At 39.6% G+C, this 16305-nt stretch overlaps 1 protein-coding gene across 1 annotated transcript in view; it reads left to right on the plus strand.

Moving 5' to 3' along the window:
• Positions 1-134: 134 nt before the first annotated feature.
• The window catches only part of ap4e1 (adaptor related protein complex 4 subunit epsilon 1), a 50939-nt gene continuing 34768 nt past the window's right edge, over positions 135-16305 (plus strand). The window contains exons 1-5 of the mRNA XM_068017997.1: positions 135-351; positions 2953-3024; positions 4717-4840; positions 5838-5911; positions 13697-13818. Of these exons, the coding sequence (XP_067874098.1) occupies positions 220-351; positions 2953-3024; positions 4717-4840; positions 5838-5911; positions 13697-13818 (524 nt within the window). The 5' untranslated portion in view covers positions 135-219. The remainder of the gene's footprint in view (positions 352-2952; positions 3025-4716; positions 4841-5837; positions 5912-13696; positions 13819-16305) is intronic.

Raw genomic sequence — 16305 nt, forward strand, 5'->3', positions numbered from 1 at the left:
ACTTGCAGGTTCTATTGGGGGTGGATCAATGCGCCCCCTAGCGGCCGGGCCGCTGTTCGCACTCCGGGGCCGCGCATGCGCGATTGCTCCCACTTCAGGATAATAAAGTTTTGGATTCAAACAGGATGTGACGTACTGTAAGTAAGATGGCGTGACGCGGGGCCCAGGTCCCTTGCTCGCTCCGAGATTCTGCTTTGATCGATTGGGACGGGTGGCGAGATGAGCGACGTGATGGAGAAGACGCTGTCGGCCCTGCCCAGTCTCCTGTCCTTTGACCCCAGCGGCAAACTTTCCGCCGCCTCCAGACTCGGAGCTTTCATTCGAGGCGTCACTGAACTGGCGAGCAAGCAGGTGGGTAACAGGGGCTCGACTGCAGAGCGCACCATTCCCCCAGTCCGGGGGTACAGAGCCAACTATATCCCCTCCCGAGCCTGGGGTGCAGGGCCCACCACCCCCTTTCCCCCCCAGCCCGGGGATGCAGAGCCCACTACACCCCCCCCCCCCCCCCCCCAAGCCTGGGATAGACTCACTACACCCCCCAGCCTGGGGTTACAGAGCCCACTGCATCATCCCCCTTTCCCAAACCTGGGATAGAGACTCGCTACACCCTTAAACTAAAACCCCATCTCAGGTGGATGCAAAAGATCCCACTATTTGAAGAAGACCAGGGAGTTACCTCTGGTGCTCTGACCAATATTTACTCCTCAATCAATATTATAAAAGTAAATGATCTGCCAATTCTCACATTGCTGTTTGTGGGAGCTTGCTGTTCACAAATTGGTTGCTATGTTTCCTATATTACAATTGTGACTACATTAAAAAGTGCTTCATTGGCTGGAAAGTGCTTTGGGATGCCCTTTGGTCATGATGGGTACTATATAAATGCAAAAGCAAGTCTTTCTTTCAGAGCTCCAGGTTTCCCTGTTTGTACTTTTAGCTATTCTTAGCCAGAGTGCTGGTGGGGTTTCTACAGTTCTCATTATCCCTGTGCCAATTAATTTCCCACTCTGGATCCAGTAATTCCTGAAGGGAAAAGTCAGGAAGTGGACATTGGGTGAGGACAGAACGTAGAGCCTACTGACACTCGCTATTTAGATTCAAAGATGTGGAATACTCACTTGAGTGAGGTAGCGCAAGTTGAATTGTGGCTCAGCAGGGGTTAGTCCTCCACGACTGAAGAGAAGAAAATGAGCGGAACGGACTGACAGGGCGACAAAGCGGATTTTGAGCCGGTTAGGTGAAGATTGAAATCGATCCCCACTGTCCATCTTTGTTTTGGGTTAATTTTTTTGTCGACAGGCATGCCCTTCATGCTCATAATGTCAGTTATGTCAGTGTTTTAAGGTGTTTTAAATCATAGATTTATCAAAAAATAACAGTCTATAGCTGGGAAATTGTGTTTTAAGTATACGTTGTACTCTTGCATGTACTTCAGCTGAGTGTAGTTTGTGTTTTCTGTTGCCCAAGTTTTAAGTATATCATGCAAATACATGCAAAAAAGCAGATGGATGAGAATTTGTTCTCCTGTTTGACATAATGTCACTCACTGTATTTGCATCCATATTTCAGTATAATTCAACAGTTACAAACAAATCGTTTAAAAAGTATCTCAAAATTGGTTTGTCACAGTGTAACAAAGTAAAAAATCAGTTCTGCTATTCTTGAGAATATTTGTATTTAAGTCTAAGCCAGAGGATTCCTGAAATACATAGGTCAGTTAATATCTAAATGGGAAAAGGAGAGGTGAATTTTTTTTGAGTATAATATTTCTGAAGCTTTTTGTTTGCTTGGCACAGAATTTGGCAATTTTCTCCTAAACCTAGAGAAGTTAGGAGCGGAGACATAACTATTTAAAATTATTGAACATTTGTTGCATATTCAGTTTTTCTTGGTGCATGGTTTCCATGTCTCTCAAGTCTTTTTACTTTTGTGTAAATGAGAAGTGGTAGCTTCTGAGCTTTCTCATTCCATGTATGTCGAATCTACTTGTGTAGAGATGCACGCAAATAATTAAAGTAGAAAATAAACGCATGAAAAAGAATCAGATCAGGTGAACAGGCAATTGTGTTTAGAGTTTTAATATACTTAAGCAACTGCATAATATAATCTCTGCCCCTTACCCTTCTCCCATCTCCTTTAGAATCTTACAAGGCCATTTGGCCCATCATGCCTGTGCCCGCTCTCTGAAAGAGCTACCAATCAGTCTCCCTTTCCTGCTCTTTCCCATTTCCTTTCAAATGTTTTCTCTAAGTATTTATCCTGTTCCCTTTTGTAAGCTAATATTGAATATGTTTCCATTACTCTTTTTCAGGCAATGTATTCCAGATTATCATAACTTGCTGAGTAAAAGAGTTTCTTGCAATTACATTAAAATATGCAGAAGTTATTGTGTTACAGTGCTTAGATTTGGTGATCACAAGATAAATATCGATGAGAAAAGCCATTTGGTCCATCGTAACTCCTTCATTTGGAAAGACTCCACAGTTTCCCCTGCAACTCAATCACAATAGCTGCTCGGCCCAGAAATCCAAGTGTTGGTCATTCTTTGTGCAAGGAACAGTTTCCTGACATTAGCCCAACATTTGTCTTTCACTAGTTGAACCTGTGTCTCCTAGTTCTAATGTCATGTAATTTTCTGGAATTTTCTTGTTCTGTCTTGTGCATCACAGAACTGTTTGAATAATTTCCACATTTGTTTTCCTATTGCTCCAAATTTTCTATTATATTTCATGAAATATACGAATATAGGTTTTTGAACCCTTTGAAACAAATCTGTGAAATAATAGTATCTTACCTGCTTTTGTAATAATGCTTTCTGTGGCTATATCTGCCTTAATGATCTGATTATGAATGGGACAAAATTATTGGTATCTGTTGGATTGCTCTCATTTTGTAAGTAAATCTTTCAAATGTAAGTTAGAACTCATCATACTTAAATATTTTTGACTTTAGGATGAGGAGAAATTGATAAAGAAGGAATTGGCTGCATTAAAAGAACAGGTCTCTGCTCCTACCACATCTCTGGTAAGAATTCACACTCTGAAGCAATATATTAATTTCTCCTTTCAGTGAGTGTTTTATATGATGTGTGTGTCTCTCTCAGAACTGGGTGCAGCACCTTTTATGCATGTTTTCATTTCATGGCCATAGACAGGTGGTGTGGAACAGATTCTACGGTTATTGGGTGAAGTATATTAAAAATTCACATTTTATTTTGGCATTCTAAAGGGTTGTATTTATATGTTTAATTTTTGTTGTGACATCTTAAGCAAGAAGCCTTGATGAATAAATGTAGGACACCACCAAGAGTGAAACATTGGAAGATTTCAAAAGCTGCAGTTGAAAATTGAACCCCTGTATTCTGACACAATTAAGGGTTATAACAGATGTTAACCTGTCTTTTATATTTCCAGCAATTTCTGTTTTTATGTCGCATTTTGTATATTAGACTTGAACATGCATGGAAGTGATATCATATATTTCTCAACACTACTTGGATAGATTCCCATTTTTCACGTTTGAGACTTTTGCTATTGTTAACTGGCTTTTCTTTGCAAGACCAGGTTATGAGGATTCCATGTTTAGTTTTAAATAAATCTCACATGACAAAGGAGTCAAAATCAATTTTTTATTTTCTTGGGATGTGGGCATTGCTGGCAAGGCCAGCATTTGTTGCCCATCCTTAATTGCCCTGAACTGGATGGCTTAAATGCCCTATGAAATGGCCTAGCAAGAGTCAGTCACATTGCTGTGGGTCTGGAGTCACATGTAGGCCAGACCAGGTAAGGATGGCAGATTTCCTTTCCTAAAGGACATAAGTGAACCAGATATGTTTTTACAATAATTGATGGTTTCATGGCACCATTACTGAGACAAGCTTACAATTCCAGATATTTTTTATTTAATGGGATTTATTAATTAATTGAATTTAAATTCTGCCGGCTGCCATGGTGGGATTTGAACCAGTGTCCCCAGGGCATATAGCATGGGCCTCTGGATTACTAGTCCAATGATGTTACCACTACACCACTGCCTGCCTCTTAAGGATCTACATGGGATTAGAGAGCAGGGGATAATTGTATCAGTGTACGCAAATGTAATTTTTATATGTTTCATTAAAATTCCTGTGTCCACATTTACCATGAAAATTCCCTAGGTAAGAACTTGTCACGTCATCATTCAGCCTCCCTGCAGAAGTGCAGATTGTAATGAATTTGATTAGAATTTTATTGGTGAGAAGACGACTGGCATCTGAATAGAACGGCTATCTGACAGTTAACTGAAAACAGCATTGTTATCTCGTGGGTGGATGGATCATTTAATTTTCAGAGATTGCTTGGTTTATGTTGCACTGTGGGTGCTTACCATATGTTTTCATCTAGGGAGTGCAATAAGTAGTATGTTGATATTTAGCCATATGTTTACAGCTGCACTTTAAGGCTAGGGAGAGAATAATCAGACAATGTTTCCACTTTGGTTGCTGTCCGGTGCCCTGACTAGAAATTAACCAATGTGGACATCAGTCAAAGACTGGAGCAAGCTTGGTGCAGTGCCCCTGCAGTTGAACAGCTTACGAGCACTTACTGCCAAGGCTGACATGAATAATGATTCCTTGAGCGAGGGACCAGGTAGTAATTACTGTCAGTGGAACCAACTCTCAGCAAGGATTCATATTTCGGAGGAGGAGAATAAACCTTTGCTCTATTCCTGTTACAGAAGCAGATGCGTGAATGCTTGGTGCGACTAATCTACTGTGAAATGCTGGGGTACGAGGCCTCTTTTGGATACATACATGCTATCAAACTCGCTCAGCAGGGTAGTCTGATGGAAAAAAGAGTTGGTATGTTCTGTTTCCTTTCTGTTCCTTTTCAAGTGCGTTTAATTAAATAGACAACTTTCTAAATGTAAATAGCCTATTTATCTGTCCTGGTGGCTCAGTGGCCAGGTAGCATTAAACTTTACAGAGCAGGAAAATTGCAGGCCTCATTACTGCTCCGTGATCTCGGTTATTGTATAGACTTTACAATTAGCTGCAGTATTTTCTGGATACAGAGAGGGAACTGAAACAGAATTCCTACTGCTTGTGATTTAATAAACTATGTTAAGGTGCACATGTGTAGATGTCCGGTGAGGATTGATTAAGTTCAGTTGTAATCCCTGTCAATGATGAGTTAATATGACACCATTCTTGTTTAGGTCATGCAGTGAGAATGTTACTTGGGTATAGTACTATAAGTAATAAGGAACATACCCCCAGCATAATTTGCTATCTTTTTGGATGGAAGAAAAATAAGTATTAATATTGCTTTGATTTTTATTTAGGGTTAGAAAATACAAAATTGTAACTTATGTAGAATTTAAGTGTTGAAAATTAAAGTTGCAGAAGATAATTTTTAAATTAATCTTTATCAATTTATACGGAAGCTCACTGGTCACTGCATTGCTATTACTTTGGACTCCTGATAGGAATTCTAGAATTTGAGGAATTCCATTCATACTTTCTTGGCTTTCCTGGGTTTCCTCCATCTATATGTACTTGATATACAACTTAGATTGCAGGTATAAAAATAATTGTTTCCTTAGACTTCAGTTTCAATGCCTAAGCTCCTACATTATTTTGGTTTGCGGAAACCTTTATCCAAAGCGTGTTTTGCAATCTTCAGCTAGATTGACCGGGCAGAGAAAAATGGTTCCTGTAATGCCTGCCTGTGCTAGCTAAGTAGACACTCCTACAAGTAGGACTGAAGGTTTCATTGCTATCCTGAATTTCTGCAATGGGGATATGGGAGGGAATTGCATCGGAAATACTGAGTATATTCTTTTCATTTCTGTGCTAGGCTACTTGGCTGTCTCTCTCTTTCTAAGTGAAAGTCATGAACTGCTGCTTCTGCTTGTGAACACTGTATTGAAGGTAAGTGATATATTTAATTTCTAAGCAATCCTCTTTCATAGGAAACACTGACTTGTATCAGTCTAGTTAATCTGCAAACTCTGCCTCCTCTCATTCTAATTCAGGATAGTACTTTTTGTGGTGTGTCTGGTGGTAATGCAGAAACATTTACTTCCTATTTTATAAGGTATTTTTCTCTGCCCTATAAGCCTTTATCCTAAAAAAAAAGTCCTTTCCCCTTAAGTTTCCTTTATTTTTATTTCTGACTAATACTGATACGGGCAGGGCTCCTGGTTTATGGTGACTGAATAATTCATATTTTGTTTTTATTTTATGGAATCGTGTGATTTTAAAAAAAAAATCTCCTGTTCTGGGGATGACTTTCCACAATGTTAATTTTTTGTTGAAAATCCCAAACCAGGTTATAATTCTGTTCCCATTCTAATTGAATCGTGACTCATTTTTTCATGTTTGAGTGAGTAAGCACAATTGACTCACTATAAACCAGGAGCCCTGCCAGTATCCGCATTGAGTAGAAATTAAGATAAAGAAATTTCAACAATAAGGTGCCTTTGATTCTTTTTAAAGAGGGCTTATAAGATAGGGAGAAATAATCAAAAAATGGGAGGTAAATGTTTCTGCATTACCACTGCACACACCAAGAATACTGTAATAAAACAATACACTATATTAGCATTTAAATCTTTGTTGACAAGATACATCTATGCTTGGGACTCAACAGAAGTGAAGATAAGTCACTTTAACTCTGCAATTATCATGTACTTGTGCTAGTAGCAAAAATAAATCAAACTAAAGTGCAAAAAATAAACAGGAACAAACCACTTTGTTCTTTTGCACTTGTTCTAGCAATCCTCTTTAATTCTCTGTTCCAAGAAATGTTTCACCAGTTAGTTGAACCTTGCTTGTTGCAGTCAACTTGAACAGATGGGCTGTATAGTGCTGTAATCATAGCTTTGTTTTCTCAGTCTGGATGCCAGGGGAAATCATTTAATAGATTTTTATAATGTTTTGGGACAAGGGTGAGTTCCAACTTTAAACCAATGTATATCTAAATTCTTTTGGTCATCAGCCAAAGGTGGCAAAGTACTGTGCTTTTCTGTTGCAGAACATGTTTGTTCTAAATGTGGAATCTGTGTTCAGTCTTTAAGCATTACCAAAATCTATTGGATTATTTTTCCAACACTTAAATTGAGAAAACAAACTCGGTGCCTGTAAAAATAAAATGCTGTGATTACAGCATTGTGCAGCCATCTGCTCATGTTCACTGCAGTCTGTTTCTTTTTCTCACAAATCCTGTTTAGGAAAAATAGGAACTTAACACTTTAGTAAAAGTAAAAATGTCCATCAGGTGATGTCACAGCACAGGGGACTTTTGCCTGAACTTCCTGTAAAGGAGTTGAACTGTGTCTGTGAAAATCACCTGGTTTGTTTGTCTGCCAAGCTACCTGATGCTTCCAGTATTTGATGGTGGGAGGGGGTGGGGGGTGTGCAGTGATGAGTTGTAATGGTTATCAGACCTGCAAATCTGACAACAGGTTTGAGGAGATCCTGGGGAAGTTTATAAAGAGACGATTGTTACTGTGACTCTGCAAGTAAAATTCTGTGTCAGGAGGATCTGAAGTTTGTCAGATTCCATTAAGTATTTGTACTTTTGAAGAAATGATGTGTACTTGTATTTTAAGTAATGTGATGACTAAAATCATTGGTTACAGCACAGAAGGAGGCTATTTGGCCTGTCGTGTCCATGCCGGCACTCTGCAAGAGCAACTTACCTTGTCCCACTCTCACACCTTTTCCCTGTAGCCCTGCAAATTTTTTCTGTTCAGATAATTGTCCAATTCTCTTTTGAAAGCTGCGATTGAATCTGCCTCCACCACACACTCATGCAGTGCATTTCAGATCCTAACCACTTGCCGTGTAAAAATGTTTTTTCCTCATGTTGCGTTGCTGCTTTTGCCAATCACCTTAAATCGGTGTCCTCTGGGTCTCGATCCTTCCACCAACGGGAACAGTTTCTCCGCATCTACTCTGTCTGGACCCCTCTATCAAATCTCTTAATCTTCTCTTCAAGGAGAACAGCTCCAGCTTCTCCAATCTATTCACGTAACTGAAGTTCCTCATTCCTGGGACCATTCTCGTGGAAAAAAAATAGTTTAAAGTATTAAACATTTTTTTCATTCCATAATATACTGGTAATCTATTTGTAATGCTAAAGACCTCAACATCACATGGGCATTGGGAGAAGATCTGCCTTGTAAGCAATGTGTTCTAAAATTATAAGCATATTTACGATTTTGTGTGTATATATATATATATATATATATATATATATATATATATATATATATCGCACAGATAAATCAATCCCCCATGAAATCAATTTTTTTTTAATTGTATGAATGAGCTTCTAATAGTATCACTACAGTTGTTCACTGCTGCCAATTACAGTTTAATAACTTTGCTAAGAATTTTACTTGATAATTAGGAATTTAATTTAAACAAAATCGAATTTTTATACATTTGAGATTTGCTGCAAACTCTTTCCTGACTTGGCAACAAAAGAAAATCAGTCTCTAGGGTGTTGGAGGGAAGGGCATTCATGCACTGACATGCTGCACTTTGGAGCAAAGGGCTGTGTCCACTTGTGATTCTTCATGTTTGGTTATTACTTCCATCCAGATCATCAGTGGAGGCACTGAATGGAGGTGACGGACTTACCAGGACTAACCAAGGAAGGAAATGTTTGAAGGAAGTGAACACGCATTGCCTCTTGCCCACATTGATTGCCTTCTTGGCCCTCTTAGCAATCGGTTAGAGTGGCAGGGATCTAAGAGTAGCCACCCTGCTGAGTGGGGAGTTTTGCAAGGTTGCCAGGGAAGAGAAACAGATATATAATTTTTTAAAAAATTGCTCTTAATTCTCAGTTCTATTACAAATTTCCATTTCACATTGGACAGCAGCTGTAATCTCTTAGCCCAAATGAAATCCTAACTAATTTCAGTTGCAAGCATTAATGATTGCAAAGTTAGGGAAAATTTTTAACTGTCACAATGTAAAAGGGCGATATTGATTCAGTCGCTCATTATACACCTATCCTGATTTTATATCTATTGGCATCAATGGGAGTGAAGATCAGGAGGGATGTATAATAGCCGACCGAAACAACATTGCCTTTTTACATCCAATGTTTATAAAGTTAATTTAACATTACAGCGCTTTCACATGGTGATAACAATGAATTATACAAGATGTTAATCCCTCATAAATCTGTTCTGAGCCCACACAAAGACTGATTATAGAGGATATCAAATAGAGCACAGCATTGCGCAATGGGGTATTAGATTTGTACACATTGTTATATGATATTCTCTAGAGGCTGTGGGGAAATAAGCAATTGGTCAATCAGTAGCTGTTAATGAATTAACTTGTTTGGGAAACTTAAATGTGGTTCATAAAATATGGTTTGAACAATTGAAGATTGAATAATTAATAATGCCTGGTATTGTAAATGGTTAAATTTTATGTTTTACAAAAGTATTTAAAATAAATTATTTAAATATTCAGAACTTATCAGTTGGAGTATATGAATTTATCAAGCTGATGTATGTGCAGAGGCAAGGTAATGTGAAATTCTTTTAAACATTTTGTATTCATACGTTAAACACTCATTCGTTATATGTCTAGAATACTAATGTAGGAATGATGTGCTTTGTATGTCAATGCACTGATGAATATTTGCTTTACAACAGTATTTATTGACACTTGGAATGCTGTTGCTTTTGTTTGCTTTTATGTTGCCTGCACAGTATTCCATATGTGGTGAAACATCATTTTGATACATATGCTAGTTAATCTCCTGTCAAGTTTAAAACATATTTCTTCATCCAAGGTTTTATTCAAGCATCCAGCCCCCCCCCCCCCATATCGCCCCTTTTGGATTGGTGTCAATTACCATCTGATTACACTTCTGTGAAGTGCTGTGAGATGTTTTCCCTATGTTAAAGATGCAATTAAAACAACTTTTATTACATTAAAGGTGCTACATAAATATAACGTCCCAAGGTGCTTCACAGGAGCATTATAAAACAAAACATAACCCTGAACCACATGAGATATTAGGTCAGATGACCAAAAGCTTGGTTAGAGTGGTAGGTTTTAAGGAGTGTCTCTAAGGAGGTAAGTGAAGCAAGAGGTGTGGGGAGGGAATTCCAGATAGTGCCTAGGCAACTGAAAGCATAGCCACCAGTGATGAGCGCTTAAAATCCGGGATACCCAAGAGGCTGGGATTAGATGAATGCAGGTATCTTAGAGGGCTGTGGGGCTCGAGGAGATTGCAGAGATGGGGAGGGGGTGAGGCCGTGGAGGGATTTGAAAACAAGGATGAGAATTCTATAACCAAGATGTTGTTGACCGGGAGCCAATATAGGTCAGCGAGCATAGGGTTGATAGGTGAATGAGACTTGGTGCAAGTTAAGACAAAGGCAGCAGAGTTTTGGATTACCTCAATTTTACAGAGGGTAGAATGTGGGAGACCAGCTAGGAGTGCGATGGAATAATCAAGTCTAAAGGTAACAAAAGCATGAATGAGGGTTTCAGCAGGAGATGAACTGAGACAGGCAAAGTTGGACGATGTTACACAGGTGGAAATAGGCGGTCTTGGTGCACATGTGTTTGGAAGCTCATCTAGGGGTCAAATATGACACCAAGGTTGTGAACAGACTTGTTTAATCTCAGGCTGTTTCTTGGGAGAGGAATGGAGTTGGTAGTTAGGGAACGGAGTTTGGAGTAGCCAAAAGCAATGACTTCAGTATTTCCAATTTTCAATTGGAGGAAGTTTCTACTCATCCGGTACTGGATGTCGGATAAGCAGTCTGATTTTTGCAGCAGTGGAGGAGTCTAGAGGGGTGGTGGTGAGGTAGAGCTGGGTGTCATTAGCATACATGTGAAAACTAATGCTTTGCTTTTGGGTGATGTCACTGAGGGGCAGCATGTAGATGAGAAATAGTGAGCTAAGGATAGATCCTTGGGGGACGACAGGTTATGGCTATAGGAGCTTGAAAAGAAGTCATTGCAAGCAATTCTCTGGATCGGATTAGATAAGAATGGAATAAGCTGAGAGCAGTCTCACCCAGCTGAATGACAGTGAATGGTATGGCCATCTGTCAGAAGCTACAGACAAATTGAGAAGGGCGAGGAGGGAAAGTTTATCTTTGTCTCAGTTACAGGATGTAATTTGTGAATTTGATACAAGCATTTTAAAAAAAAAAATTTTATGGGATGTGGGTGTCGCTGGCAAGGCCAGCATTTATTGCCCATCCCTAATTGCCCTCGAGAAGGTGGTGGTGAGCTGTTTCAGTACGGTAGCAGGGGTGGAAATGTGATTGGAGGGATTCAACCATGGAGTTCCGGAAAAGATGGGTATGGATTTGGGAGGTGACAACACATTCAAGAACTTTGGAGAGGAAAGGGAAGTTGGAGATGCGGCGGTAGTTTGCAAGGATGGTGGGGTCAAGGTTGTTTTTTTTTGAGGAGAGAGAAAAAGCAAGTTTTTGCAATCTTCAGGTGGAGCAAGTTTTAGGGATGGGAGATAATTGGACTTGAGGGCGCAACTATAATTCAGTCCCTATTTTAAAGTCATTCCTTATTTTATATAATTGGATTTTATGGTATTATTGATAACAAAAGTTAAAGTATTTTGGGAAGCAAAGTTGGCTTGGAGTGCAGGAGTTTCTCTGCAGTGTAGACTGGAGCTAGGACTTACAAATAGAGGTGCTGCAGTCTTGTTGCTGACAGGAGGGTATAATTGCAGTGTGACAAGTTTGCATCAGCAGTTTCCAATATGAATGTGATGTAGAATTTTATAATGGAAAAAGTTGACAGTGTGACAAAAATGACCAGAATTAAAATTTTGTACATGAAATGCAGTTACAAGATTTTTAATTGATTTTAAAATAAAATTTTGTGCATTTGTGTAAATATGAAAAATGAAGCTATATTGATAAATACATATTTATAGTGACCAGTCTTTCAATTGTGTCTCGTTTAGCTGGGAGCTGATACTGCATTTGGACTATATTCCTGCTAATGAAAAATAACCAGCTTATTTGTGGTTTAGGTATAAAATATAATTTGTCTTTCATGAAATCTTGGTAGATGTCACAGTGGCAGAGTAAGTTTCAAAAATTAACTATGCTATATTCACCAGAAGTTCCCCCAGCTTCAATTCCTGCTCGGTGCTCTTAAACTACCTCATCCAGAGTAGCAGTTAAAGGGCCCAATCCCAGTTGTTATCCAGTAGCTCTTCCTGGAAATGCATGTATGTGACTGTTGAGCGGGGATAGGGTATAACCTGACTATGATCTTTCCATGGTTAAGTAGCTCATTCACACATGAATGGCCATTTGAGTGATGTTGGTGCATGTGGTACTGTGTTTCATCACTCATCCACTCCTTCAGAAGCAACTAACTGGCAGCTCCACAAGCATCCCCTCTACGATGGGGAAGCCCAGCATGTCAGTGCAAAAGACAAGGCTGAAGCATTTGCCAACCAACTTCAGCCAGAAGTGCTGAGTAGATGATCCATTCAGCCTCCTTCTGAGGTCCCCAGCATCACAGATGCTAGTCTTCAGCTGATTCGATTCATTGCATATGATATCAAGAAATGGCTTAAGGCACTGAATACAGCAAAGGCTATGAGCCCTGACAACATGCTAACTGTAGTACAGAAGACTTGTGCTCCAGAACTAGTGTGCCCCTAGCTAAGCTGTTCCAGTACACCTAAATACTGGCATCTAGCCAACAATGTGGAAAAGTGCCAAGGTATCTCCTGTCCACAAATAGCAGGACAAAACCAATCTGGTCAGTTACTGCCCCATCAGTCTACTCTCAATCATCAGCAAAATGATGGAAGGGGTTGTTGACAGTGCTATCAAGTGGCACTAACTCAGCAAATAACCTGTTCACTGATGCTCAGTTTGGGTTCTGCCAGGGCCAGTCAGCTCCAGACCTCATTACAGCCTTCATAATGGCTCACTACCGCCTTCTCAAAGGCAATTGGGTATGGGCAGCAAGTGCTGGCCTTGCTAGTGACGTTCACATCCCAAGAATGAAAAAAAAGTAAGTTGGTGGCAAATATATTTATTTGAAATTTTATACAGAAATCAACTATACCTTTGTTACTTGCATAACCTGAATCAATTGATCACATATACACCAATTCTTTCTGAATTGAGCTGATTGATCTAAAACAAGTTTCTTTTCCTACAGTGGTTGTATAATTTTATTTTGAATGCTTTACTTAAAAGGAAATGTTAGTTTCACACAGTGACCGGCAGGGCTAAAATAAAACTGATCTCTAAGGAATTAATTTTACTGAGTACACTAACTCTTACCATGTTACCGAAACAAAATTCATATGGTTAATGTATGTGTAACAGATGTCACTTTAAGGGTAACAACAATGGGCAGGGGAGTGGGATGAGCTGAGTTGCTCTTGCAGAGAACCGGCATGGACATGATGGGCTGAATGGCCACTTTCAGTGCAGTAAGCCTTCTTTGATTCAATGATTTCCATGCACTCTGAATTAGCCATTTTTGTTAGCAGTGACATTGTTAAAAATGCATTTTCTGTATAGTGTTGGGATGAATAATTTAAACATTTTTGTACATGTGTAAGTTAATTCAACTCGTCTGCTTCTGCAGATGAGAAGATTCAGCTCTTGCATATGAAACTTAGACTTGTAATACTATTGATGTTAATTCTGAAAACTCTTGTTCTAACTGCAGGATCTGCAGAGCACTAACCTCCTTGAAGTGTGCATGGCTCTGACTGTTGCCAGCCAACTTTTTCCAACAGATATGATCCCTGCAGTTCTTCCTTTGGTTGAAGAGAAGCTTCAGCACTCTAAGTAAGGGCATATCAAGGAAGGTTATTATAAAATGGCAACATACAGTACGTCATTTTTAAGGCAAGACGAGCACTTGTTTCATAAACCTGAATCCAGGCAGGGTGGTATATTGCAAGTTGGGTGTTTTACTGGATTCGCTAACATTTTCATTGGGAGGGGAGAAGATTCCCACTGTTTGCTCTTTATAATAAAATGATAAATGCATTCTCTACTACACCTAGAAGAAGAAATCTTCCTTGTGTCACTTCACCTGCCCCGACCGACGTATCAACTGGCGGGTTTGGAGAGAAAAGTTATAGTATTCCCAACTTGGCAGCATGAAGACAATGGGATCTGAATACAAGAACAGGCAAAGAAAAATCCCAAGCACTTAATGGCTGGAAAATGCAATGTTCTCTCACTGGATAATGTGGAGCACCCTGCAAATACTATCCAAGAGATGTCATTGCAGCTGTACAGCAGGCCTTTCTCTATTGACTGAGCACAGTGATGTAATTTAAGCAAAATACTAATTACCTGTCTAAAGTTATCTGGCTTAACATTGGAACATGCTAGGAATAAACTAACTTGGGAAGATCATTCCATAATCACCTGTACCCGAGTGTGCAATATTTTATTAAGAATCCAATTAATGTTCCTGAGTAATATGTGTATCTCATAGAATTGGTTAGTATTCCTAAGCTGCTTCTATACTGAGTTTAGAGGGGTATTAATGCTGCTGGTTCATGACATGAATCTCTTGTTACTGGCAGCCCTGCCACCTGGAAAATGCCTATTTTTTTTTTTTTACTCTGTCCTCTTATTAGCTAGATCTGCAAATCTGGCAGTTTGAGCCTGAGATTGGCAGTGGTGCACTGAAACTCATGGTTGTAACATCCCAACAAGGCTATAAAGACAGCTTTAGAGTTCAGTGAAGTATTGGGCGTGAAGCACTGGAAGCTTTCACTTACCCCTCTCCCTGCCAAAACAAATCCTGAAGTTTGAGAATTGTTTACAGTTCTCATAAAACATTGAACAGGATTAGTCTTAATTGACTGATCTAGATCCAGCATATCTGTGTTTTACATTTGATGCTAATTAAAGGGATCGCACTTTTTAAACAAGATTAACCTTATTAATTTACTCAGAGACCACTGTTATTGTTTTGAAGTGAGCCCTGCAGATAAATTTATCTTGTGCCTTTCTTGATCAAATAACAGCAATCTTTTTTTCTCCTAACTTTCTACTGAATTTATTATGAACATTTTCTCTAACCATGCTTCTAAGTGTCGTGCTACACATTTCTGTCTGTCTAAAAGTTGAGAAGATCCATTACGTTCAGATGTCCAATTTCAAGAGGTGAAAAGTGTTAACTAGGGCAGCCAATTCAAGCATTTCCTTCAGACCTAGATCTGGGAATGAGGATGTACCATCCCATTTGCAAACTTCAGCCACTGCATCATAACTAAATTTTGACCTCAATCTGTGTTTACCGATAACAGTTCGACTAAAGGCCTGCTACCCGACTCGAACCCGGCGGGACCCGACGACAGGTGTCTGGTTCGGGTCATGTTGCTCTTCCGGGTCCGGCTTTCCGGCTTGGGTTGGGCTGGGTCCGGGTTGGACACGTACAGTATTAATTGGACTTGAAAGGTTGTTTAAAAAGATGAAATTGGAGCCACGACGTCAGTGATTGTTTGGGAAAACATCTCACGGCACTTCACAGAGTTGTGCCCAGACAATTTGTCACACTGTACCAGTATCTGTATTGCTTAAAATAAACAGCAATTTCCCAAAGGCTCAGAAAATATCATTGTACATTACCTCGACTCCTGCTTTACAGGTTGAAATACTTGCTGCATGGTTTATCCAGTGAGCAGCTGAGTTGCAGAGACCAGGAAGGTCCTGAGTGAGTTATTATAAAATATACAGTATTTATATAAAAGATCATTGTCATAACTCTAGTCTACACATATACAGTACAGTACTGATATTTTCTGAGCCTTCAGGCAATTGCTGTGTTTATTTTAAGCAATACTGGTACGGTGTGGCACAACCTGTTTGGGCACAACTCCATGGGTTTCTTTTTAACTCGTGTCCAAACAATCACTGACTTTGTGGCTCCAATTTCATCTTTTTAAACAACCTTTCAAGTCCAATTATGGTTTTTGTTGCTTATTTCCCCACCATGAAAAAGTGAAAAACTGATTCAGAATCGGAAGGTAGGTAAAGTGAACATTCCGGTGGTCGGGTCGGGTTGGGCGTGGGAAAAAATGGAAGAACTCGGGCCGGGTCGGCCTCGGGTCAGCTGTGGTTCCGTCAGGTTCGGGTCGGGTTTCTTTTTCCTGACTTGAGCAGGCCTTTAAGTTCGACTGTAGCCTTAAAGAAACAGGACTCCTTAAATACAGCTCCACCGTAACAGCAGAATAATAGTGCTGTACTCCTGTCACTAAACCACCATATTGCATAAGTTACCTTGAAAAACTGGGGAATTTGCTAGTCTATATA

This window comes from Heterodontus francisci, chromosome 38 (assembly GCF_036365525.1).
Source record: "Heterodontus francisci isolate sHetFra1 chromosome 38, sHetFra1.hap1, whole genome shotgun sequence".
Taxonomy (NCBI): Eukaryota; Metazoa; Chordata; class Chondrichthyes; order Heterodontiformes; family Heterodontidae; genus Heterodontus; species Heterodontus francisci.